The sequence below is a fragment of the Lissotriton vulgaris genome, chromosome 11 (assembly GCF_964263255.1).
Source record: "Lissotriton vulgaris chromosome 11, aLisVul1.2, whole genome shotgun sequence".
Classification (NCBI taxonomy): Eukaryota; Metazoa; Chordata; class Amphibia; order Caudata; family Salamandridae; genus Lissotriton; species Lissotriton vulgaris.
The window spans coordinates 408,504,874-408,531,163 of record NC_141699.1 but is presented as its reverse complement, the minus strand read 5'-3'; the positions used below and the strand labels follow the sequence as shown (position 1 = coordinate 408,531,163).

The 26,290-nt window shown below is 43.5% G+C and overlaps 1 protein-coding gene across 1 annotated transcript in view; it reads left to right on the top strand.

The window, feature by feature from the left end:
- LOC147679893 (all-trans-retinol 13,14-reductase-like) overlaps positions 1 to 26,290 on the top strand; it is a 221,280-nt gene that overhangs the window by 72,197 nt on the left and 122,793 nt on the right. The window contains exon 2 of the mRNA XM_086943456.1: positions 17,383 to 17,565. Within this exon, the coding sequence (XP_086799582.1) occupies positions 17,383 to 17,565 (183 nt within the window). The remainder of the gene's footprint in view (positions 1 to 17,382; positions 17,566 to 26,290) is intronic.

The following is a 26,290-nucleotide window of genomic DNA, read 5'->3' as shown; positions in this document are numbered from 1 at the left end:
AAGTTAACTAAAGGACAAGAAGACCTGCTCAATTCTCCATTAATTTAATTTCTATTTAGAGAATACATTTCCTAGCATAATCTCTATGTTCTATTTGAAAGAATAATTCAATTATACATTCATAATCCTGAAAGAAAGGTTAAATTCAAAACATTAATTTATTAGCATTACAGTTTAGAAAATAAGTAAGGACTATATTACCAAGATGGAGAGACGCAGACATCCGCAATAAGACAGAATAGTTCCCAAAGAACACCTCTCTTTCTCTCTCTCGATGTTCCCCTCTCATTGGACTTCGCACCCATTCAAAAGTTAAAGTTCAGAAATGTTTTCCGGTTCGCCCTCAGTGTCTGAATCAGTGGTGCTTTCACTCTCCTCCTGCAGATTTTCAGGCTCTGGCACACGAATAGTGTGACTGGCGTGCACCCACCTCTTGATTCCAGAACACTTAACTGCAGTGGTACTAACCAGAATAACTTGTCAAGGTTTTTGCCAACGAGGCACTAGACAATTTCTTCTCCTGTGAACCTTTATTCGAACCCAATCTCCAGGGACTAGATCATGAGCTAGATGTTTCTCTTTTGTTTGTGATTCGGTTCCCACCTGATGGAACACAGAAGTTACTTTGTCAGACAGATTTTGCAGTAATCCAGTATGATATCATCATTTATGCTCAACTGTTTATCAACTGGTACAAATGCTTGTCTTATTACTCATCCCATCAAAATCTAATGGGGACTTAATCCTGTTCTTTTATCAGGAGAACTCCTTAGGGTCATTAGAACAAGTGGCAGTGCATCGGGCCATTTTTTTCTGGTGGCCAAACACATATTTGCAATTCTGTTTTTTATTGTTCCATTTACTTGTTCAACCACCCCTGAAGCTTCTGGTCTGGAAGCACAGTGCAACATTTGACGAATGTCCAGTGCTTCACAAATCATTTGCATTAGTTCATTGTGAAATTGAGATCCATGATCTGTTTCAATTGTTACTGGGAAACCGTAACATGGCATTATCTCTCGTAACAGGAGTTTGGTAACAGTCACTCCATCATTCTTCCTAGTGGGGAATGCTTCAACCCATCGTGAAAATAAACAAATGATCACAAGTACATACCTAAGTCTGTTACATGGTGGAAATTCAATGACATTTAACTGCATTCTTGTGAAAGGACCTCCCTCCCGTCCTATGGTTCCCAAACTCATAACAGTTTTTCTTCTTGGGTTAATTTGCTGACACAAAAGGCATCTCTGACAAAGGCTCTCAGCAATCACCCTAAACTTAGGATTGTACCATGTCTGTCTAAACATTCGAATCATGACGTCTCTTCCAATATGGGCTAGACCATGATACATTCGGGACATATTTGAGATCATGTTATCAGGCATTTCTGGTCTTTTATCTTTGTAAACCCAGATTTCATCCTCTTCTCTTTGTCTACATCCTGCCTTTAACCAGTTATCCTTTTCTTCTTCACTAGCCTCTTCCTGCATTTGTTTCACCTCCTGCCATGTCTCCACTACTGTGGTTAGTATCAAAGGACTTGAAACATGTTCAGTTTGCCTATCCCGATTAATAGATGCAAGATTTTTGTCACAGTATTTTGCAATTGAATCCACATATTTGTTACCACGAGTGATATAATCATCTTTTTTATGGGCTGCGCATTTTACCACCGCTATCTTATCTGGCAATTGAATGGCATCAATTAACATTTTCACAAATTCAGCATTTCTAATGGGGGATCCTGCCGTAGTCATATAACCTCTTTGGGACCACAGTTGTCCATAATCATTGACAACCCCAAATCCATACTGACTGTCAGTCACTATGGTAATCCTTATTTATTTTCCCAACTCACATGCTCGAATCAAAGCAATCAATTCTGCAATTTGAGCTGAACGGATTCCTTTCAGACAAGATGCTTCCAAGACATCTACTACTGTACAAACAGTATACGCAGCACTCAGTACACCTTCATCTGTCCTCAGACATGATCCATCAACAAACATCACATAATCATATTCAGGTAAAGGTATATCTTTGATATCAGGTCTTGGTTTAGTGCAGTATTCTAGAACATCCAAACATTTATGATCCACTTCATCTCTCACTTCCGCATTCATGACATCAGGTAATAATGTAGATGGATTCACATTTAAACATTTTGAAATTGTAACGTTGTCTATACCTAAAATTGTCTTCTCATATTTTGTCATTCTATTATTGGTAAGGTATTGTGTCTTGGTTCTTGTGAGGAGAATGTCCACTGAATAAGGTACATACACTCTCAAAGGAAATCCTATCACTATACCTTCACTTTGTTCAATATTCATACTTGTAGCAGTTGCTGCTTTTAAACATCCTGGCAACGCCCTTGCAACAGGATCTAAAACAGCAGAAAAGTATGCAATTGACTTTCGCAGTTTTCCATGCCTTTGTATTAAAACTGACAAACCACATCCTCCCCTCTCACTGCAGTATAGTTCAAACTCTTTTTCATATTGTGGCTTTCCCAATGTTGGTGCTTCACATAGACTTGTTTTTAGCTGCTCAAAAGCTTCCAGTTCTGCCTTATTCAGTGTTATTGGGTCTTTAACATCTGCTTTTGTCAATCTCTGTAAGGGTTTAGCTATTAGTGAAAATCCACTAATACATTGTCAACAGTATCCAACCATTCCAAGAAACATTCCCACCTGTCTCTGTGTTTTGGAGGTTTCATTCCTTGTATCATTTTTATTCTTTCTAAGGTGACTTGTCTGATTCCCTTAGCAATCTTGTGGCCCAAATATTGTACTTCTTTCTGACAAAATTGTAACTTTGATGGTGACATTTTGTCCTTCATCTGCCAGATGATTTAACAATGTAACAGTGTCTGAAACACATGCATCTTTTGTTTTTGACGCCAGTAATAAATCATCAATGTACTGCACTAAAACTGACTCTCCAGGTAGACTTACATTTTCTAATGATTTCTTTAACAATTGATTAAAGATTGAGGGACTTTCAGTATACCCCTGAGGAATTCGGCACCATGCCAAAATACGGTCTCTGAATTGGAACGCAAATATTGGTTGGCTTTCAGGGGGTAATGGAACCGTGAAGAACGCATTACATAGATCAATGACAGTATACCATTCTGCATCATGTGGAATTTGATATAAAATTACTGCTGGGTTTGGCACAATTGGACAACATGGAACAATTATCCTATTTACTTTTCTCAGGTCCTGCACTATTCTGAACGTTCCGATAGGCTTTTTCAATCCCATTATTGGCGAATTACAAGGACTGCTTTCTAATTCTCTCAAAATCCCTTGCTCAATCATCTTTTCTATTACTGGTGTTATTCCTTCAATTGTTTCAGCTGTCATTTTGTACTGAGGAATATTTGGATAACGTATTCCTTCTTTCACAGAAACTTTCACAGGATCTACGTTTTTCATCAATCCAATATCTTCTCCTGTGAAATCCCACACCTGCTCTCTGACTATCACTTTCAATTTGTCAGGTATTTTCTCTCGATCAAACACGGGAAACATACTATTCTTTTCTGCTTCAAGTGTCATTGTCATTTTATACAAACTATCTTCATATGGAGTTTGAAGCTCAATGCCATCTGGTGAGCAATAAATGGCACATTTCATTTTACATAGTATATCCCTTCCAAGAAGATTTACAGGACTACTGTCACACACTATAAATCTATGCATATCTTTGAAATTTCCAATTTCAATTGGTTTTGTTAAGGACGTTTTAATCTGCTGATTAGCTACACCTACAACTTGAATATGTTCAACCGAGAGAGGAAGAATTTGAATTTCCCCTGATCTAACAGTAGAACGGGTAGCACATGTGTCCACTAGGAAAGTCACATCTACATCATTCACCTTTCCATTCACAAAAGGACCAGATTGATCTACCTCTAGAGTAGTGCCAAGCACGCACTCTCCTCCCCCTCTCAGGCACCGTCAGAAAATGTCATCCCATTCATTTCTGTCTTCTTTCATCCAATATTGCGGACATGCGTTCTGTTATTTCTTGTTACCTGATCTCCTGCGTAGAATCCTGTCTCTGTATTGTATCTCTGTAGGTTTACATTGTGAGGAAGTGGAGGTTGTGGCGCCTGACAGTGTGGATAACTACCTGTTGCTGTGGCGATGGCTGCTGAATTATCTCATTCTGCACCTGCAAATTCAATGATATCTTTTCTGGATTAACTTTCGGTGGATACTTACACTCTTTCCTCCAATGTCCCATCCTACCGCAATCATGACATGGATATTTCTTTTTTAATTCTTCTATATTTCCAGTTAATTTTGGCTTACTAAAATTTCCTTATACTCTATTTTGATTCCCTTCTGTAATTTTATTTTCTAATTGAGCTACTTGATGCTCTGCAACCTGTACTTGTGCCCACATCGCTTTCTCTTTGAGTTTTCTTTGTTTTACTTCAATTTCATCACTACAGTATTTTGCATGTCTTAGGACTGGTCTGCTGGCAACTGTTCCTTAGCCACCAGCAATCAGATTCCCCAGAGCAATCCTAGTCCCATGCCATTATTGCGTAGTTGGACTGAGCTAGAGATGAGGTGTAGTTGCATGGAGCCCAGATCCACTTCCACCCTAAAAAGCAGTGTGTAGATGATGTATAGCATGTCACCACTTTTACTACTAGCAACCCTTTGAGTAAGTTAGGTTCTACCCCTGAACACAGAGATGGATCTTGCCTGTGTCCCTGTCACCCAAAGTGAGGTGTAAAGTTAAAAAAAAATTCAGACAGGGGCTTCATCATTAGATGTGCCTTAACAGGAGGCGAGAGGTAGGGGTGGGCGGCACACCGGCTTACAAGATCCTATCAATCCGCTCTCCACCACACTAGACGAGGAAATTAAGACCTAAAGAGGCTTCTTGGGAGGATGGAGAGAAATCAATCTCCAGCTGTCAGCAGCAGATGCCATTGCAATGTGAACCTCATTGCAAAATGTATTTTTCTGTAAATTGTATTCATGTATTCGGAAAAAGTATATTCGCCCATTACTGTTAAAATATAACTTTGTCCAGTGCAGTCCTGCCCTGTTTTTCCTCCAAATGATCCCTAATCCATATACTGAAGTAATCAGGGTTCCCAAGGCCTACATGCTCCGAAGATAACCCACTTACATTCAAGAACTGTTGGCACGGAAACTGTAAAAGTCAAAGAACAAGTTTATTAAGACCCCATGGGGTGGTGGTACACTCATACAGCACCCTTCGGTAATGCACGAGGTATCACACCGAACATCGGTGTGACCCTTTCTTTTATATGATTCTACAGGTAATAAAACGTACACGCGGCACAAAGTTGCAGAACATTATGTACATATAAGGGCATATTTTGGAATACTGCCAGCTCATTGGAGGGTTTCAAACCCACTGGTCAGTTTGCGGCACAATCCTAAGGAGTGACTGGTCAGTGTGAACTGCGCATGTGTGAGCTTGACCAATACTAAAAATAGCCTGTTGCTGGGCAGACTCGAGTGGTCAATGGAACGGACAAAGGACTAAAGGGCACGCCGGCCACGAGGCCGCTCATGATCTAAGATGGCCGCCAACACATACAAAATGGCGTTTCTACGTATAGCTAATTTAAGCGGGAAACGTGTAGCAAAGCTAAGCGCTAACCCAGCCATCGTCAAAATACGACAGACGACCCTTTTAGCGTTTAGCTGAAGCTACCTCATAGTGGACATAATCAGGATGTTCATCTTCTATATCAATTAGCATTATTTGTGTTACTTCTTTATGAAGCATCATTTTGTCATGAGCAAGAGCTCGTCTCGATGGTACACAGACTGACAAGCACATAGAACAAAAAACTGGGCCACATTGGATACACAAGCAAATGAAAAACAGAATTCCCACAATGACACATAGAATCGTTAACAGTTTCCATCCCCAGGTGGTGAGTGTTGACCAGAACCATCCTGACAGAGTCCAAGTACCATTATCTGGATGTATTTCAGCCGCTATCTTATGTAGTTTAGTGATAGCATCATATACAGATGGTGAATTATCAGGTATGTAGACGCAACAGCTACTTCCGATGATTCTACATGCCCCCCCACGGTCAGCTAACACTACATCCAAAACCATCCGATTCTGAAGCGCAACAATTCTAGAAATCTGTACTTCTTCAGTGATATTTCCAAGTGCAATTGCGGTATCATTAGCCACAGCCTCAACAACACGAGTTAGTCGTCGGATCTTTCGACTGTTCAAAGCTGCCCCAACGAAAGAGAACAAACCCAAATTAAAGTCCACATATTGTTGCAAGGTAGTGTCCGTTTGATCAACATCGTCCAAGACAAGGGAGCGTTTATCACGATTTAAAACAAAGTCGTGATAGAGGATGTAGTTGTTGTGATACATTGGTGGGGCAATGAATACGGGTGGCAATACAAAAGACACATAGCAAGTGCCTGACCATCCAAAAGGAAGCTGATGATAACCCTTCGTTCCACAGATGAAGTAGGTATTTCGGGAGGTAACAAACGATATACCAGTAGGACTATCAAACGTGAGTGTGGTGTTACATTCACTTTTCCCAACAGAAATTACACCTTTATTACGTATACATAGGTCTGCTTTGGTAGCGATAACGTTGATAACATGTGCATTCGATACATTGACATTTCGCTGGTTGCTATACATTCGTGAAGCAGACACATTGTCAGGGCGGTACTCCTCATATTCAAATCGAGTACCCTCAGCTTGTGGATACCCATCCCGATCATGATGACACAATTTATTTAAACGGAAAAGCACTCCCCCTTTTGTAGGCCATCTCAAAGTAAAGAGGAGAGTATAAAATGCATTACAGGATCCATTATGTGAAAACGGGAGAGGGATGAGTGGAGTACCCCCTTTCTTCTGATGCCCAGGCAACATCCCACACACCCAGCAATTTGAAGTATTTGTCATATTGTGTGTATGATGTAGGATCTGAATAAAACTATTGTTCAGATAAGTCTGTCGGTGCCGTTCTTCATGATAAGGCAGGGTGAAATGGAAATGTTCAGATGGAGCCGGGGTAGTCGGCAGCAAATGTTCACGTGCAGGTACCACAAGTTCGACTACCCAGGCTATTACCGCAATCACTACAATAGTCAGGACAAAGAGAATGGCACCCAAGAGTCTCTTATCTTGTGCTGCTGATAATGCCATAGTTCTGAAAACCTTTGCAGAGTCTCAAATAGTTCAAATTGGTCACAAAGTGTCACATACACATGCGTGTATACCTAAAAAAAAAGAAAAATGTGGTGCTGAACTCCGAGGTAGCCGTTGTTTTCTTCTCCGGGCCAAGACGGGTGTCGCTACACTGGCAGAACTGATCCCCCCCCCTTGGAATTCCCGGTTTCCGTTTCACAAACCTGGAGCGGTGACCAACCAGTCATTAAAAATACAAAAATCTTCTTATCGAGGACGAAAGTTGTAGCGCTCTCGTCCGGCAACAGCTTGGTCCGGGAAGGCTCCCTCAACTTCGGCCGACGTCACAGCTGGGCTCTTTTCCTTCTCCAAGATCTCTTTGTAGTCGGTCAGCACAGTAGGAGTCACCAGATCCGGAGAGACACGGCGGCAGTGTGTCGAATGCACCCACTGCTTCCTGTTGGTCACTCGTACAGCCGTTCGGGTTGCAAGAAGGACCTGTTCGGGACCCTTCCACCTGGGCTCCAAACTGCTTGCTCTCTCAAACGACCGAATCATAACGTGGTCCCCAGGACGGAGATCATGGCCTTCTCCAGTAGAGTTGTCAGGGAGCGCTTCTCGAACCTGTTGATGAATAGAGAGTAAATCATTTGTTAATCGTGCCAAATAATCATTCATCATAACACAAGGCACATCATGTATTAGTCGCGGCTTAGGCACCCCCCAAATGTTCATGGGGCGCCCAAACACCACCTCATAAGGCGTAAGGCCAGTTCGTGAATGGGGTACTGATCTAAGAGAGAGTAGCGCTAGCGGCAAAGCATCTGGCCACTTCAACGATGTAGACGCCACAATTTTGGCCAGCTTAAGTTTCAACGTAGCATTGTACCGCTCGACCAAACCTGCTGACTGAGGGTGGAATACAGCGTGGAACTTCTGCTGAATCCCTAACCCCTTCAGTACATATTCCACAATCTTCCCAACAAAATGAGGCCCATTATCGCTCCACAGAAATTTACAAACTCCAAAGCGAGGAAAGAATTCCTTAAGCAAATACCTTAGCTGTTGTCAAAGCCGTATTGTCTTTCGTGGGGAAGGCCTCAACCCATTTGCTAAAGGCACATACCACCACTAGGACGTACTTCAGGTTGTTGCAGCGCTCGAGTTGGATGTAATCCATCTGGAGTACCTCGAATGGCGCAGAAGGTGGAACGAACCCTCCTTTCGGAGTATGGGTCCCCTTTCCAGGATTGTGTTGTAAACAAACCAGGCAGGTCTGCACTACTCTCTTCGCAGTATTAGCAATCTCGGGATGTTCCCAAACTCGTGTTAAGAGCCGAGTGATTGCAAGAGCTCCGACATGCGCCAGTCCATGTGTCATCTGGACCATCGCCTGCAAGTAAGCCGCAGGCAATTTCCACTTCTCCATGTCTTTGCTTCTCCAACAACCCTCGTCATCTAGTACCCCATCTGCTGCCCATGCCGCAAGTTCAGATTCAGTAGCTGATTTTTGAATATCCAATATTTCTGCTCTAGCACCACTCCATCGCTCAGCCTGCGATTGTATCACGTACATGGGGGAGCTAGTTCGGGACATAGCCGTTTGTCTTGCTATACTGTCTGCAAAGGCATTTCCTTGACCCACTTTATCCGTGATCTTTTTGTGGGCACTGCATTTTACTATCGCTACTTTCTTTGGGCCTAGCAGCGCATTTAGGAGATCACGCACTAGTTCTCCGTGCATAATGTGCTCTCCATGAGATGTCAAAAACCCACGTTCTCTCCAGAGTAGCCCGAAGTCATGTGCCACTCCAAAGGCGTACCGGCGGTCTGTGTATATGTTCACACATAAACCAGCACTCAGTTCGCAGGCTCTTGTTAAGGCTATCAGCTCTGCTGCCTGAGCCGACTTTTGTGGTATCCTAGCTGTTTCTACCACTGTCTTAAGTGTCGTGATCGCATAGGCTGCGGAAGTCGTACCATCTGGCAGCCTTAAACACGATCCATCAACCCACAGTTCCCCATCCACATCTGGAAGGGGGACATCCTGTAAGTCGACACGACCCTTTGTCTGTTCCTCGGTCAGGAAAACACAATCATGATGTTTTTCTTCCTGACCCTCCTCGGCCGGATAGGGCAATAAAGTGGCAGGGTTCAAAGTAGCGCATCTTTTCAGTGTAATATGTGGCGCCAAAAGTGTCAGCTCATATCCTGTTAGCCGTGCACTCGTGAGGTATTGGGTCTTTGTTTGGTTTAGCAGGGCATCTACTGCGTGTGGAACTAACACCAACAGTTTGTGTGATAACACTATTCCCTCACTCTGTCGTATGGCCACTGCTGTTGCTGCTACCGCTCGAAAACACCCAGGCAACCCTCGTGCTACAGGATCCAAAATGGCAGAGAAGTATGCACATGGTCTCTGCTTATCCCCGTGTAATTGCACTAACACTGACAACGCGCACCCATCATTCTCATGCACGTACAATGTGAAAAGTTTTGTGTAGTCTGGTGTGCCTAACACGGGTGCGGAACAAAGGGCCTGCCTCAACTGTTCAAAAGCCTTCTGACATTCATCTGTCCACTCAAGGGGCATTGGTGTGGCTTTGGACAGTAACGCCAGCAACGGTTTTATGATATGTGAAAACCCCATAATCCATTGTCTGCAGAAGGACGTCAACCCTATGAAGGCACGCACATTTCTCTGCGTGCGGGGGACTGGTGTGTCTAAAATTGCTTGAATTCGATCAGATGTTAATGCACGCCCCTCCTTAGACAGACCCCCCAGGATATAGCGGCATGAATTGGCAAATTTAGCGGCACAAAAATGAAAATTTAGCGGCACAAAAATGAAAATTTAGCGGCATTTAGCGGCATTTTATTTGGGTTTTTTTTCGCCAACAAACACAGATATCTTACTGTTTGAGTTATTTGCCAACATGGAGCTATGTACATTCTGTTTATTTACAATTCAGCATGGGTTCTATTCTTTACCTTTCAAGTTTTCTGATAGCAAGGTCACAATATTTCACCCATCTGCAGAATTGCTGTACATCTTGACCCAGCACACACAATGCAGTCGCCTCATTAATAGTGTGTATCCCCAATTTTAAGAAACAGGGCTTTAATAAACTAATTCTGAGCCCTAATAAGAGGAGACACAGTTTAAGAGGGAAGGATTCACAAGTATAGTTACAATTTAGAGCCGTATGAAAAGAAGCAATATCGAATAGCTGTAAAGAATTTTGCTCTGAACAGTTCCAGGATAGAATCTACACATGGGCTACTTAATTAAAAAAACATCTGGCGTAGTTAGTACTGCACGTAGTATGCCCTGTTTATCTCTGCCTAATTGAATTGTGGCACGTTTTCCGGGGGCACACACACAGCCGCACCCAAGCGGTTCACAGGTCATTCAAAGACCATTATTCATATTATGGCCCCTGCAGCGCCACTCTGCCGAGGCAATCTTCCTTCCTTCAAACAAATGTGTGTCCGGGCTGAAACTTTCACACAATGGCGAAATCAGAGTCGGCTCTGATGTGATGCCTTATTTCGTTTACTTTCCTGTGACCCTTATCCCTGGCAGTGCCTTCGTGTTGATTTATTTAGAGATTTTGCCCAATGCTAATTTTCACAATACCAACATACCCGAAGCAAAGGTATTGCCGCTCCCGCTTCCGTGTTCCTGGGCTGGAGAAGAGTCGTCGTGCCTGGTCTCCTTCCTGCTCTCCGCTCATCTGCTGGCTGTGATTGGGCATTTAAGAAGCGGGAAACGGCGGATTTCGCGGCCGTTTATGTAAATATCGCGGCATTTGCAGGGATCTGCCGATTTCGCGATTTTTTTGCAAATCGCGAAATCGCGATAAGCTGGAGGGTCTGCTTAGACAACAGATGACCGAGGTAGGTCACCTGAGGTCTACAGTATTGAAGCTTTTTCTTCGAAACCTTATGATTGTTCTGTGCCAAAAAGGAAAGCAACGCAAGTGTACTCTGTTCACATTGTGCATAAGAGTCAGCAGCAAGCAGAAGGTCATCCACGTACTGGATGAGAGCAACGCCAGACTGCAATTTAAAGGAATCCAACTGCCTTTTCAAAGCCTGGCTATAGATGCTAGGGCTTTCAGTATATCCTTGGGGAACACGACAAAATCTATACGATTTATTATTTAGCGTAAAGCCAAACAGGTATCTGCTATCAGGATGAACAGGGATGGAAAAGAACGCATTCTTTAAATCAATGACACTAAACGTGGTGGCCTTTGGTGGAACCAAAGTAAGCAAGGTCGTAATATCGGACACCACCGGGTATTGGGGAATGACAATTTTGTTGATCTCCCGCAAATCAATAATAAAGCGATAGACTTTGCCGTCAGTATCTCTCTTAAGGATCGGAAGAATAGGGCTGTTGCAAACATTATAAGGGACCTCCTCCACCACCCCTACAGAAATCAAATCCTGAACAATATGTGTCAATGCAATTTCACCTTCTCTCGAAATCTTATATTGTGGCACTCGTGGTAGAGGGGCCCCCTCCTTAACAGTAATATGTATCGGTGGAATACGCATCTCTCCCACATCCGTATCTGAGGTCGCCCATAACGTATGCGGTAGAGAGGCCAAAGCTGAAATATCTGAGATGGCGTAAAACCTGTCAGGGTCAGGATAATTGTCATTCAGAATAACCCGCACTCCCTCAGGAGCGCAACGTATTGTTGCTCGAAAATATTTAAGCAAGTCAATACCCAGGATATTATCTGGGGTATGGGGTGATAACAAGAATTGACCAAAACTAAAATATTTGTCAAGACATAGTGCAAGGGGCTTGGACAATGGGCTGGGGGAGGGTGTGCCATCAAACCCTACACATGTAATCATTTCGCCAGACAGGGGAGCCCTCAGAACCAAGTTTTTCGACAAAGCGCTACGTGTAGCTCCTGTATCGACTAGAAATTGATCAGTAGAACCCAGAATACCCGATGTTATATATGGACCCTGCTGATCTACCGGCACTTCAACTGATTCCTTACCCCATCCTACGCAGTCCTATGCATGCACATAATCCTGGTGTTCCACATTCTCTCCCTCCAAAATCTGATATTGATTCCGCCTATCAAACATGTTTCGTTCATCCTGGCCACGGCCCCTCTCCTCAACCTTTCCACGATCACTTCCGCCACCTCTCGCTCCCGTATAACCTCCTCTTGACCTTCCGCCTCCTCGACCACGCTGACTACGCTGCTCACGAAGTACCGGACAATCTTCGGCCCAATGCCCAAACTCCTTACAATAAGCACACTGATCCTCCGCTATGTCCGTACGACCATACGACGTATTTCCTCCACCCCGTCTACCTCTATCATTCCCTCTACCCTGTGTTCCCCGAACCTGCGCCAACATCACCTTCGTTTTCAATTCCTTCACCTTTTTCTCTACACTTTCTTTAGCCTCCAATTCCTGCCGCTCATAGTACTGAGCCATAGTTAACAAAGACGCTGGGGTCGCCGTGGCCCAGGAACTTTCACTCGACTTCAATCTTTTTGCAATCTCCGGTAGGAGATTAGCCACATACTTATCTACAAACAAATGCCGACCCGTATCATCTGTCAAAGATTGACCACTGTAATCATGAAATGCCTCCTCAAAGCGTGTAAAGAAATCTGAGACCGTTTCATCGGGTTTCTGTTTGCACGACGTCAACATAGTCCAATCAATCTTTTTAGAGGGAACAAGCGTCTTTAATTTAGTCAGAATAGCTGCCGGGAGATCTAGAATTAACTGACAAGGCTTACATGCTGGTTCCCTGTCTAAATCTGCAGCATTAATTTCTTTCCAGGTGCCCCCCAATGTCGTTTCATCATTATTTTTACGAATTTGTCTCCACATATCAGGTGGTAGAATTAGCCCAAAAAACAAATCTATATCCACAAGAGTCATCACACAAGACGAAATAGCCCCTTCCACCCCTTCATAAAATGCCGCCGGGTTTTTTCGAAGGTCAGGTAAAGAGTTTTTCAAAGCCATAACATCTGCTCTATTCCAAGGCGTATATACCCAGTTATATACAAAATACCCTTTCGCATCCTTCGATGATTTATCATCATCTGTACCTTCCCCTTTAGGTGGAACATACAAAGGCGCGGCTTCACGCATAGGCATAACATGCAATGCAAAACTCTTATCTGGACCCCGAAGAGAACACTCCTTAATCTGCCCATTATTTTCCGATTCGGACTCCTTTTGCCTCCTTTTCCGCTCCTCCCGCAATCCAGTTGTCCCGTCTCGCAGCTGGATCAGTTGCTTGAATAGGTCGTCAACATCTGCAAGATCAAATACACCTTTAACCAAATTCTCACGATACACTGACAACGATTTAGGTTCTAACGTGTCTGAAAGTTCACGAAACGAGGCAACCACTTCATCCGCCAAACTAGACAGAAAATACATTAATTCAAGATCCGACCACGCCCTCTTCTCCACAAGCAACTGATCCTGAGAAACACATTTCTTATTCACTTTACGAGCCCAACTACGTAAATGCGCGGACCTCTCTGTGGTAAACCTGAGAGCAGTTATACCCTTCTTTTCCGTCTTATCCTGCCCATCATCACCCGAATCTTCAGCTGGAGCCGTTGGCGAAACATACGGAGGCGGTGACCGATCTAGCAATGAAAAATCATCAATTTCATTATTAAGGACAGGATAAAGCGGTCGACGAATAGGGAATTGACCCGTCGTTTGTAATTTATGTTCCCGTTCCTCCCTCTCTCTTTTCTCCTGAGCCTCTTTTTCCTCAAGCTGTAAAGCCTTATCCCGAGCAGCCTTGCGCTGCTCTTTGTCCGCCAAGGCAACTTCACGTTTCATTCGCTCACGCACCGCTTTCTCCCACATTCGCACACAATCAAACATGTTTTGTCTAGACCTGCGTTGAAACAAACATTGCTCTACAAACTGTACTTTACGTAAATCGAACGACCCATGTAGAGGCCATTGCAATTCAGGATCGGCCTTTGTGTACTTATGCCATAATTTACTGTACATAATAGGGGGAAGGCCATGTTTAATATACATTTCGCGATTTGGCGTTCCCTCTGGGGGAGCCGGCTGGGATTCCGCTAACCTAATTGTGGTACCATTTCCAAGACAACACATCCCTCGAAGCGTGCTAAAAACAGGCATGTTCAAAAGGTATCACGAAAGCGTGACACCGTATAAAAAGGCACTTACAGTACTTCACACAAATGTGCCGCTCAAAGGGAAAAACAAAGTTAGAGAAACATCTCTACATGCCTGCCTATGTGAAGTGCACTACACATATAAATTCAAAGTTCACAAATTCACAAATGTTAGCTAACTCAAATCAAAAGTCATAGGTCATAATTCGGCAAGCCTCCAAGGACTACCTTACCGATCACAAATCTTACCCAAATTCTCAAAGGTCCAGATTCCAACTGCCAAGGTCTTGTAAGCCAAATCAGCCAAACGGCACTTTCTCAGCAACGCAGACACTCGAAAACTCAGTCGGAGACCGGCGCCACCCGGAAGGTCAGATCGGAAGGGAAGGAAGAAACACCGTGGCAGCCAAGACTCGGGTCACTCGTGGCAGCGCGCGTCCATGGTGAGTTTCCAAGCCTTCGTCACGACCTCTCCTTCGGGCATCCGAGTCGCCGATGAGTCCCTTCATGGTCGCCAATTTGAAGTAATCAGGGTTCCCAAGGCCTACATGCTCCGAAGATAACCCACTTACATTCAAGAACTGTTGGCACGGAAACTGTAAAAGTCAAAGAACAAGTTTATTAAGACCCCATGGGGTGGTGGTACACTCATACAGCACCCTTCGGTAATGCACGAGGTATCACACCGAACATCGGTGTGACCCTTTCTTTTATATGATTCTACAGGTAATAAAACGTACACGCGGCACAAAGTTGCAGAACATTATGTACATATAAGGGCATATTTTGGAATACTGCCAGCTCATTGGAGGGTTTCAAACCCACTGGTCAGTTTGCGGCACATTCCTAAGGAGTGACTGGTCAGTGTGAACTGCGCATGTGTGACCTTGACCAATACTAAAAATAGCCTGTTGCTGGGCAGACTCGAGTGGTCAATGGAACGGACAAAGGACTAAAGGGCACGCCGGCCACGAGGCCGCTCATGATCTAAGATGGCCGCCAACACATACAAAATGGCGTTTCTACGTATAGCTAATTTAAGCGGGAAACGTGTAGCAAAGCTAAGCGCTAACCCAGCCATCGTCAAAATACGACAATACCAACTATTGTGTAGCATCGTACTTATGTTCGGCTCTATCAAAAAGGAGGTTAGTGAGGCATTAGATTGTTTAAAGGAAAAAGCATTAACTAATATTTAATAATAACTGATTGGCAAGAGACTAATTCGATAACTATTTTAAAATGTATTTTATAACTTATATATTCGCCATTACAATGTATTTTACTAATTTAATTGGTATTGTTTACAAAGGGCACGGTTAGCACTATAATTACTATGCACTTTATGAGCTACTAATAAGCAAGTCTGAATAACTTAATGAACGGTTTTACTATCCTAATTGGTTCTTGCCTGTACATTTCCGTGACGTTTTAATTATACTATTTATGATGTATCTTTCATATATATCTTGAATAATGTATGATCTGTATAGTTTTATGACCTTATCAATTAAGATCGAATACAGTTACTAACCAACCAACAAACCACTTCCACCCTAAGAAGCAGTGTGTAGATGATGTATAGCATGTCACCACTTTAACTTCTAGCAACTTTTTGAGTAAGTTAGGGTCTACCCCTGGACACATAGATGGATCTTGCCTGTGCCCCTGACCCCCAAATTTAGGTGTAAAGTTAAAAAAAAATTCAGACAGGGGCTTCATCATTAGATGTGCCTTAACAGGAGGCGAGAGTTAGGGGTGGGCGGCACAGAGGCTTACAAGATCCTATCAAGCCGCTCTCCACCACACTAGACAAGGAAATGAAGACCTAAAGAGGCTTCTTGGGAGGATGGAGAGAAATCAATCTCCAGCTGGCAGCAGCAGATGCCATTGCAATGTGAGCCTCATTGTAGGGGTACGTGTGGGGAACTAGGGCTAATGTACACAGGTTAGAGAAGACTTTCCCTAGATGAGTCAGACCTATCCAAGGGATTTGGCGGTGAGAATGGTGTTGGTCTCTTTCCTGAAACTTGTCTTTGATTATTCCCCTCAAACTAGCAAAAAAGCCTTGTGCAGGACCCTCTGTACATGGGAAGCCGCTAGCTATGATAAAGGGTGCACCACTCATCCTATTGAGATGTTTTATTCAGCTGGACCCAGTACAGACTCAGATGTATATACTCTGAAATGTGGGCACCACCTTCACCCAGACACATGTGAAAATTCTTCATATTACTACTTGTGTATCTTCCTTCTTTGGTAATGTCTCGCCGAAACACTCTCTGTATTAGATATCCAATACTGTTTTGGTTGATTTGGGATAAGGTCTTCGATGTACATTTAGGAGTTTCTTGCCTGTGATTTCCATCTGTTGCTCTGGCTACTATTGTGGTGCCTTTTTGAGCTTGCAAGCAGTATCATGCGGTTGAGTGCCTTCTGTGCATCTCTCACTTACCTCTTTTGAGCTTGCATGCAGTATCATGCGGTTGAGTGCCTTCTGTTCAGCTCTCACTTACCTCTTTTGAGCTTGCATGCAGTATCATGCGGTTGAGTGCCTTCTGTTCAGCTCTCACTTACCTCTTTAGAGCTTGCATGCAGTATCATGCGGTTGAGTGCCTTCTGTTCATCTCTCACTTACCTCTTTTGAGCTTGCATGCAACATCATGTGGTTGAGTGCCTTCTGTTCAGCTATCACTTACCTCTTTTGAGCTTGCATGCAGTATCATGCGGTTGAGTGCCTTCTGTTCAGCTCTCACTTACCTCTTTTGAGCTTGCATGCAACATCATGTGGTTGAGTGCCTTCTGTTCAGCTATCACTTACCTCTTTAGAGCTTGCATGCAGTATCATGCGGTTGAGTGCCTTCTGTTCAGCTCTCACTTACCTCTTTTGAGCTTGCATGCAACATCATGTGGTTGAGTGCCTTCTGTTCAGCTATCACTTACCTCTTTTGAGCTTGCATGCAGTATCATGCGGTTGAGTGCCTTCTGTTCATCTCTCACTTACCTCTTTATCTTTCCTTAGGATTTGAGAAGGAGAAAGTTCCACAGAACCTGGACGCTGTGGTGATCGGCAGCGGCATAGGTGGCCTGGCAGCCGCCGCCATGCTGGCCAAAGCTGGGAAGCGAGTCGTGGTGGTGGAGCAGCTGGCAAAGACTGGAGGCTGCTGCCACACCTTCAATGAACAGGGCTATGAGTTTGACGTGGGTGAGTATGACCACATCCCAAGAGTAGTTCTGACCAGTGGCATTCAGAGTCTTTAGTCACATGTAAACTTTCTAAACTCAGTGATTGGTGAAACTGGCAACCAATAGTCCCTAAACATGCTCCTTGTGCTTGCTGTGTAGTACTGTCTTAAAGCTAATTGACTATAATCTGCAAAGGTCTGTAGGCCTGATTTTTGTGCTGCAATACACGTGCATTTTAAGCAGAGATGTGGTTACAAGTACAGGATGCATATATTTATTTACACACCTAAGACAACAAACCTAAAATAAGATGAAGCACATGGTCCACAATTCCAGTTATTTACAACAGGTTCAAGGAGCAGCACAATGCCTTAGTTCAGTGAAACCAGAGCTCCTGCGCTCTGGGTCCGATTCACAAATACTTTTGCACACCGACCGACGTTTAACTTGGGGAAACTTAAAAATCGACCTGAGAGGTTAAAGCCATCAATTCGGATTCCCAGAATCTGGGCTGTAAAATTCACCCCTTGCAAACGTAATTTCCTCGTACCCAAACTCCTGCAGGACCGTGGACCGTTGCATTTGCAACATTTACGGCTAAAGGCCGATTTAAGAGCATTCCAGGGAATCTTACAGCCAAATCTGGCACAGTCCCACAGACTTGTAGGTTTGTGGAGATTCGCATATACTCAGCAGCATAGGAAGGGGGGTGCCCTGGGTGTCATCATTGAGGGGGGTGACAAAATGGCAAAAATGTGCCTTTTAAATAAAAAAATGACACTTGCAACTGTAAGTATATTATTTTTTCTAATTTCTTTAATAATTTCAATGTGGGGGGGGACAAGAAATTTTCTGCACCGGGTACCACCTGACCTTGCTACGCCCCTACATATACTTTGGAGTTAATCTCACACCATAAACACTCCCATATTTAATCCTTAATCCAGAGTAAGGATGAGAATGGGGAGGGAATATAGTCCACAAAATAGGCAGTGTAGTTCATCCGTGGTAACTGAGAAGTGCTAATGTACTTCTACTTTGCATTTCCATATGTGGATATTTTCACTTTATAGATGTTAACACCAACTGAAAACTTCTGGCGCATTCTTTAAAAATTACAACTAGCATTCCAAAGAAATAGGAAATTTGAATTCTTCCAAAAGTAGGTTTTCACTCCCTATCAGTAGGGTCAAACTACTCTGCTTAAGAGGCAAGAGGTCCTGCCTTCTACTTGCTGTTCTTCGTGTTGGCCAGGCCCTTCGCCCCAATTACAGAACCCTGAAAGTTACAACCCAGACAGGAAACTGATGATGAGTGGAACATACCTTTCACAGGTCCCCAGTATGTATTTCAAATCACTTGTCACTTACAGGTATAGACTTCCCTGATTGTGTAATCAAGGAACCACCCCAGCCTCCATATCAACCCTATGTTTACCCGGTAAACCCTTACCTTACCAGTTCCTAATAAGGGCAGGTAGAGGGGTCAGATTGACTTTGTCCAATAGTGCAGGGTTGTCAGAATTAAAGAGATGCAGCTATAAGTCAGAATTCCGACCGGCACCCTTACCATACAGGCAGATAATACGTTTTCTTGCAGGAGCACATAGTAAATGCTATCTTCGTCGAGTTGCTGCTCTGCTTGCTTTCTATAGAGTACAGATTCCCTCAGCAGCCTCTAACACAGCTCTGAACACAGACACGTTGGCAGGTCCTGAGTTAAGGGCTTCATAACCCTCTGATTCTGTCACTGCAGCCACTTTCAGAAAGGTGGGTATCTTTGCAGCCACTAATAGGAGGAGCTACTCGGACATTCTGAGTCTTACCCTGGGAAGGATAAGGAAGGGAAAGTTAGTTAAATATACATGCAGAAAGATCCATGGACACACATGTCGCTCTATCTCCTTCAGGGATGCTTCAGATAGATCTTTATACACAGACTTTGCCCCCAGGGTTGTCCGTGTTCATAACTGAGACCAGGTCCCATTTTGTGTTCACAAGCCAGTGAAACCAACCCCCTGCACCCCCCCCCCACCCCCCACAGCAACAGGTATATTCTACATCAGAGGGTGCTTCTATGAGCTGTTTAAATGTTGTTTACTAGGCCTATGCACTTAGTTTTTTGGCCAGCATAGGGAGTAAAGTGTTATTCAAACAGTATTGTTAGATTTCAAGTTAGTGAGGCCTTTACCTGCAGCAGTGGCGTAACGAAACTTGAGGGGGCCCCCCTGCAAAGCACATGGAGGAGGTCTCCCCAGCGGCCTGGCCCACCACCTACCACTTTGCCCCACCGAATAAGCAGTTATCTAAAGTTATATTTTCAGCACTTATCTGTGCATACTTGGAACAGCAAATACAAATAGAAAACACTTTTAATTGTGGTCTAGGGCTGCATGAATGATCCATGACTGATAATTAATGGGAACAAAGACAGAAAAGTCACATTACAAATGAATACATACATTTATATTTATAACCCTATTTAGTGCCATGACGAGGCCTTGCCAGGCTCTTTATCACATGGCTGGCATTTTTCTCTAGGCAAGCGTACTTTATATTCCCTTTCATGAAATGAATTCTCAAACTACTGCAGTAAATGTAAATTTCAAATGCAAGGAATAGGCACAGAGGGGGCCCAGGGGATACTGGAACCAGAAAAAACGAAGCCTCGGTAACCAGTTTACAAAGGTATGTTGACTGTGCACCTCAGATAGAGGGTACAGCTGACTGTTGTGGTGCACTGTACCACCCAACAACACTTTTCGCTAATATACATCACACTCTACAACACTACTCCACTCTATGCCATTTCATTCTACTATACTACTCCTCTCTATACCACTCCACTCTACACCAATCTACTCCTCTCTACACCACTCGATAACACTGTACTCCACTCTATGCAGCACACTGTATGCCATTCCACTCTGCTCTACACCACTCCACAACACTCAATGACACTCCACTCTATGGCACTCTGCTTCGCTCTACAATACTGAACTATATGACACTCTAATACACTCAACACCCTTCCAATCTACGACACTCTACTACCTCCATGACAATCCACAACACTATGCCAGTCCACCCTATGCAACTCCATGACACTCCACTCAACTCTACTCAACACCCCTACAGGACTCTACCCCACTCCATAACAGCCCACTCTACTCCACAACATTGAAGAAAAGCAACTTGCGCCTTGTCTGTCTAAATGCCCTCCCATGCTGTGTAGCAATAGAGCAAGGGTCAAATGTGAACATTAATTCTACTCAGATAATCTAATTAATTGAATCTTAGTGTTTGCTCATCAGCAAGAGCTGTCACCCCATTACCTTTGGTGTACTCAAAGGGTATGCTATGTGTCTAAATTATCCCTACTGAATAAATATAAGAAACTGATAATGAGCCCTTAAATGTCCATTCTCGAAATATCGAATCCAATGCTTAATTTGAGCCTGTGGTTTCCGGTGCTCAGCACCAGAACTAAATTGTCAGCACCTGTATGTATGACCGAGCAGAGCAGGTGGCTGAAATAGGGATGACCACAACAGCAGCCAGCCAATAATTCAATATACATTAACAATGTTTAATAACTGCCACAAAAGCCATTCTTGGAGCTTTGGGGGTCGGGTATAGTATTAATTCGAATACAAGCAAAAGTGTGAGGGTAAGTAGTTGTCTTGGTACTGGCATTGGCAGCAACAATGGATAGTTTACGTTGCAGTAGCCTTCTGGCAAGGGCCCTGGCACCTACTTGTTCACAAATTAAGCACTGCTTGTGAACCTTAACTATCCGGGGGCCAGATGAGACCAAGCAGTACAGGAAGGCATATGCCCAAAGAAACACACTACGCTGTACCCACATTTTGGGGAAAAAGGCCACCTCACACATTATAACTTCTTCATGATACTAAATAGTACCTGTAAACAAGTTCGTATTGCTTTATTCGTAGAATGGTTTCCTGTCCTTCGTGTCCTCCAATTACTAACCAGGGATAATTGACGCAGATGTACAAGCCCGGCAAAAATGATTTCCATTTGTATTTGTTGTTTGAAGTATGTGCCAATAATGCGGTTTTACTTCTGTAAGCGTTTAACTCTTTGTCGGGGGTGTAGTCGCATGGGCTCCCTCCAAGTCAGCTAGCAGCCACGGAAAAACGCCTCGTCAGCCACAGGAAAATGCCTCCTTCCTTATTTCCTCACCAAAACTATCTCTTGCTATGAAAAACATTTAAATCTTGTGAAAATTATTCCTTCACCAAACTACGAGCGCAGCTATGAGTTTCTATGAAGTGGCCGAGCTTCCATCTGTTGTAATCTGAGAACAGAAGACAATCTCATGGCACGCTAGTGGCGGTCAGCAGGTAATGATCATGCCCGAACACAAACAATAAAAATAAGTTAACATTGCATTATAGACAAAAGGGAAAACCTTTTAAACCAATGAAATTATGGGTTGGGCAATTACCCATGACCGGCACGGTCAGCATTGGCAATAATTAAATTAAGCCCACACCAGTCCTTTCTGGGCCGCAGGGTCCTTCTCAGCCGCCTCACACCTCAAGCGCATTTTAAATTGCACAAAGTGGCATGCACATGAGAATGACCAGCCCCACCATAGTATGCTCCACCCTAAGGGTGAAGACCACGCAGACGCGGCCACGCACCAGCCGCCCCAGTGGAAATCGCACATCTAATTGTCAATGTTTCCTGAATTATGCGCCATCCATTTTTGCAAAGTGTCCTTCTAAAATACAGTATAAACATAGTTGCCGAGTTTTCAGATTGCTTATGTATGACATTTTCATAATTTTTGTAAAATTATGAGTGACATTCAATGACTATGAGTGACACTTTCTCGCGAGCAAAATCAGGCAATGAAGACGAGGGAAACCTATAAGTATCAGCATTTACACCCATTTGAGCAGCGAGAAACTCTAAGATCTTACAATTGCGGCAAAGCCTTTCATGGCAATGAGGACACATTAGAAGAAAGTTTGCAGGGGGCTGTGAGCCACTAGCTTAGCCTGACAAGACATCAATAGTGGATCAACACTATGTAGCAGGTACCAAGTAGATTTTGGAGGCCAGTCCGTTTGAAAATATACTGAGATTAAGAAAAGCATACGTCGGGCTCTCAGTACAATATGGCTAACAAATGGAATGGTGGCGTAGTAGGGTAAAATAGGATGAAGAGCTGCAGACAGTCCAGTCCTGAGCTTTCAGAGAGCTCACCTGTGTCTGTCAGTCAGACTGGAAAAGAAACACCCCCCACTCCAGGGCGTCACTGGGACAAAAAATAAACCTGGGCAGCAGACTAAAAGTTCCCCCCCATTTAGCAAACTTGAAAATTAAAATTGGCTCACATTTGCAAATCAAAGCAGTTTTGAACACGCTCTATAGTTTTTTGCAATGTAGAAAAGACTGCATGCAATAAAGGCTTGCGCAAGTAATCTTTGTTACATCATAAGGGAAATCAACAGTAATACCTGATGCACTAGCCACAAACAGCCAAATGAAATTAGCCCACACACTGACTGGTCATATGATCTATCCTTCGGGGCCTGGCAGATGGTGCCTCAAGGAAAAGAAAGATGCTGTCGCTAACTCCACTGATTTCCAAGATAGAGACTCCCTCATTTAAGCTGCGGGCAAGGTTTGCTAATTGTATGAGGGAGATAAACAGTAAAACCTAACGCTGCACAGCAGACCTAATAGGCCCTTAAACAGTCAAAGAAAGTCAGCGCATATAAGGACCTGTGACAGTAACATGCATACTTTGGGAAAGCATTACACTTGCAACAGGCACACCCAAAAAAACCAAATGGTGCAGCCAAAAGCCAACACTATAAAATGTTCCTTCCAAGAAAACCTCCTCCCCTATTTTAATTGTGTGCAGCCTCTTGAGCGCATGTTAATCAGCGCACTGAATATAGACTTGGTTCCATGCACCCAAAAGACCGCCCAGTTAGTCCGAATCACTTTTGCAGATATGTGGCATATACAATTATGCATCCCTCAGAATCGGATGTTATTATTGGTGCAGAAAAAACTATGCTCCATTTCAACATCGCTTTTCTAAAGCACAGACTTATTTCCTCGCCAAGTGGATTCTTTACACACTACATGATTATTCCCTGCCCGTCACTTGGCAAGCAACGTAATTGTGCCTAACTAACATAAGGCTTAACTAAAAATGACATTGCCATGACGTGGTAAATGAGACATAATTCTTGCCGCCCTCTGGCACTACGATACAAGCCAGCAGGAGGTGTGATCAGCTTGGCTCATGCGTTCACACTAAACATAAAATACCATTAAATCTAAGATGACTGAAGCTCACCTGACCTTCATGGACCGAGTCTTCCGGAGACAGGCTTTGTTTGTGTGCCTGCTATTCCACATGAATGTGGCTGGAATCCTTCTCTGAGCACACCCCTTTGGTGGGTGGCTGACTGTCTTGCAGGGTGGTTGCTGGCCTTTGTATTTCACAAGCGCTGTGGCTGTGTTGGGATTAATTTGCCTTTGCAGCATAATAGTTTCCCTGCTGCCTCAACATGTGATCATTTATGTCCCCTATGCCAGTCAGTGCTTATGGATCTATATATTTATCACGTTCTTCTAATTTAGCATTTCAAATGTAAGTAAGGTAGTGCATTGGAAAGGCTAAATTAGAAGAAAGTGATAAATATATAGATCCATAAGTACATTGACAGTATATAGATACATAAAGGAGGTAAGTATATGTAGATTAAAGATATTGATAGAGGTACAGGATGAGAAATAGGGTAGTGCATTGGATATGCTTTTTCAGGAGAAAAGTAACAGACACACAGATCCAGTACATGGAAGGTACATAGATGCACAGTGGAATTAAGTACATGTAGACCAAAGATGATTTTTATTTATTTATTTTTCTCAACAACATAATTATTCTACATGTTTATACAAAGCAATAGACAAATGATAGGTATATATCTATAGTGAAAACAAATGCTTATATACAGAGGGATATGCTGTAAATTTCTGTTTGCGAATGGTGCTTATGTGGGGAAGAGCCAATTCTTGAGTAGTTTTCTGAAGATAAGGTGGTTGTCGGTGGATCATATGTTGGGGGTAAAGAGTTCCATAGTTTGGCTGCTTGAACAGAGAAGGATGTGCCACCCATGGTTTTTTTCTTGTATCTTGGGAGTTTGAGGCAAGATGCTATAGAGGTACATAATGGTCATAGTACCCCTTAATGTCATCTGAGTATTCATTTTAGTATTTTTGTAGCTACCCAGGGTACCGCTGAATAAAGGACTCTTTGTGGTTTACCCCAAGGTATAGCTGAATGAACGGGATCCTAGGTAATTATCCAGAGTAATTTTCTAAGAAATCCCTCAAGATAGTTCCACTTGTGGTCGAGTCTGCTCTGGTAGTACTACCTTACCAGTGTGGGGTGAGGTGGCCTATGATGATGCATGCCACATTACGTGGGTGAGACCACCTAAACCAATCTCTGAAAATTGCCCAGATCTAGAGCTGGAAAGTAGGACAGGTAGACAAATCTTTGAATAGGCATGAAAAACTATTGGGTGCTTATCTGATGGACTACCACATTAATTTTGTGATGTGATCTATTCCTGGAGGCAGACACAGCGTCTACTTAGCCTCTTTTTCTCTCTTTTGTGATAAGGACTTTCAAATTCAAGCCCAAATATTTGTGGACAAAGCAATGGCAATTGGACGTTCACTGGCATGTACTCTCCTTGAGTTGTTCAGTTCATTTTTTGTGTGGGTAGTAAAAGTGGGGTAGGGTGCTACAAAACCTTGATGATTCCTTTACTTGTGGGGAGAGCAGAAGTCTGCAATGAATGCAGGAGACCTGCATTGGAATGGAGGGTTCAGGAGTTTGGGTTAGCATTGGCTCTGGAAAACACTAAAAGGCCAACTATGGTGGTACATATTTTGGGCATCAATATGGATTAAATTGCCACTGGGTCTAATTTATCAGCAGAGCAATCCACTCTGAAGTTGATGCCACCAGACATTGTACACAGGAAGAAATGTGAGTAGAAGAAACTGCAGTTACTCATAGGATATCTGAATTCTCAGTGCAAAGTAGTGGCCCCCTCCAATGCATTCAGCAGGCAGATGGTGTTTGCCATGTCAGGTGTTACAAAACAGCATTGTAGGGTTAGAATTTGGGACAGAATGAGTCTGGACTTGTGGTATTTACTTTTAATTTCGAAGGTGTGTAATGGAGTAACTGTATGACTTCAAAATGAGTCATCCAACTTGCATATCTGGGATTTTTCCATTTTATCTGGATCTAGAGGTTTTGGCCTTAATTGAAAGACTGGTCCACAGAGCACTGGACAGTTGACATTATTGAGAGGCGACGCAATATTGCCTCCCCTGAGTTTTTCCCTGTGGTTCTGGCAGTGAGACATCGAGGGGGAAAGATTAGTAACAGGAAGATGATGATTCTAGTTGACAAGACAGTGGTTGGGGTGATCAACGGAATGGCTGCCACTGACTGGTGAGTGCTGATTTTGCTGAGATAATTGTAACTGTGCTGCCTACAGTGGTTCCAAGCACACCATAGTCCAGTCCTGAGTGTCTGGTGGACTTCTGGTTCGCAGTAGTCAATATTTTGTGGGTTAGCACAAATGTGGAATTCCAAGGGCCACCAGTGCGGGACGATGAGAGGGTCGTGAGAGGGTCGTGAGCCTTACTGAAGGCTCACTTGACCTGTTC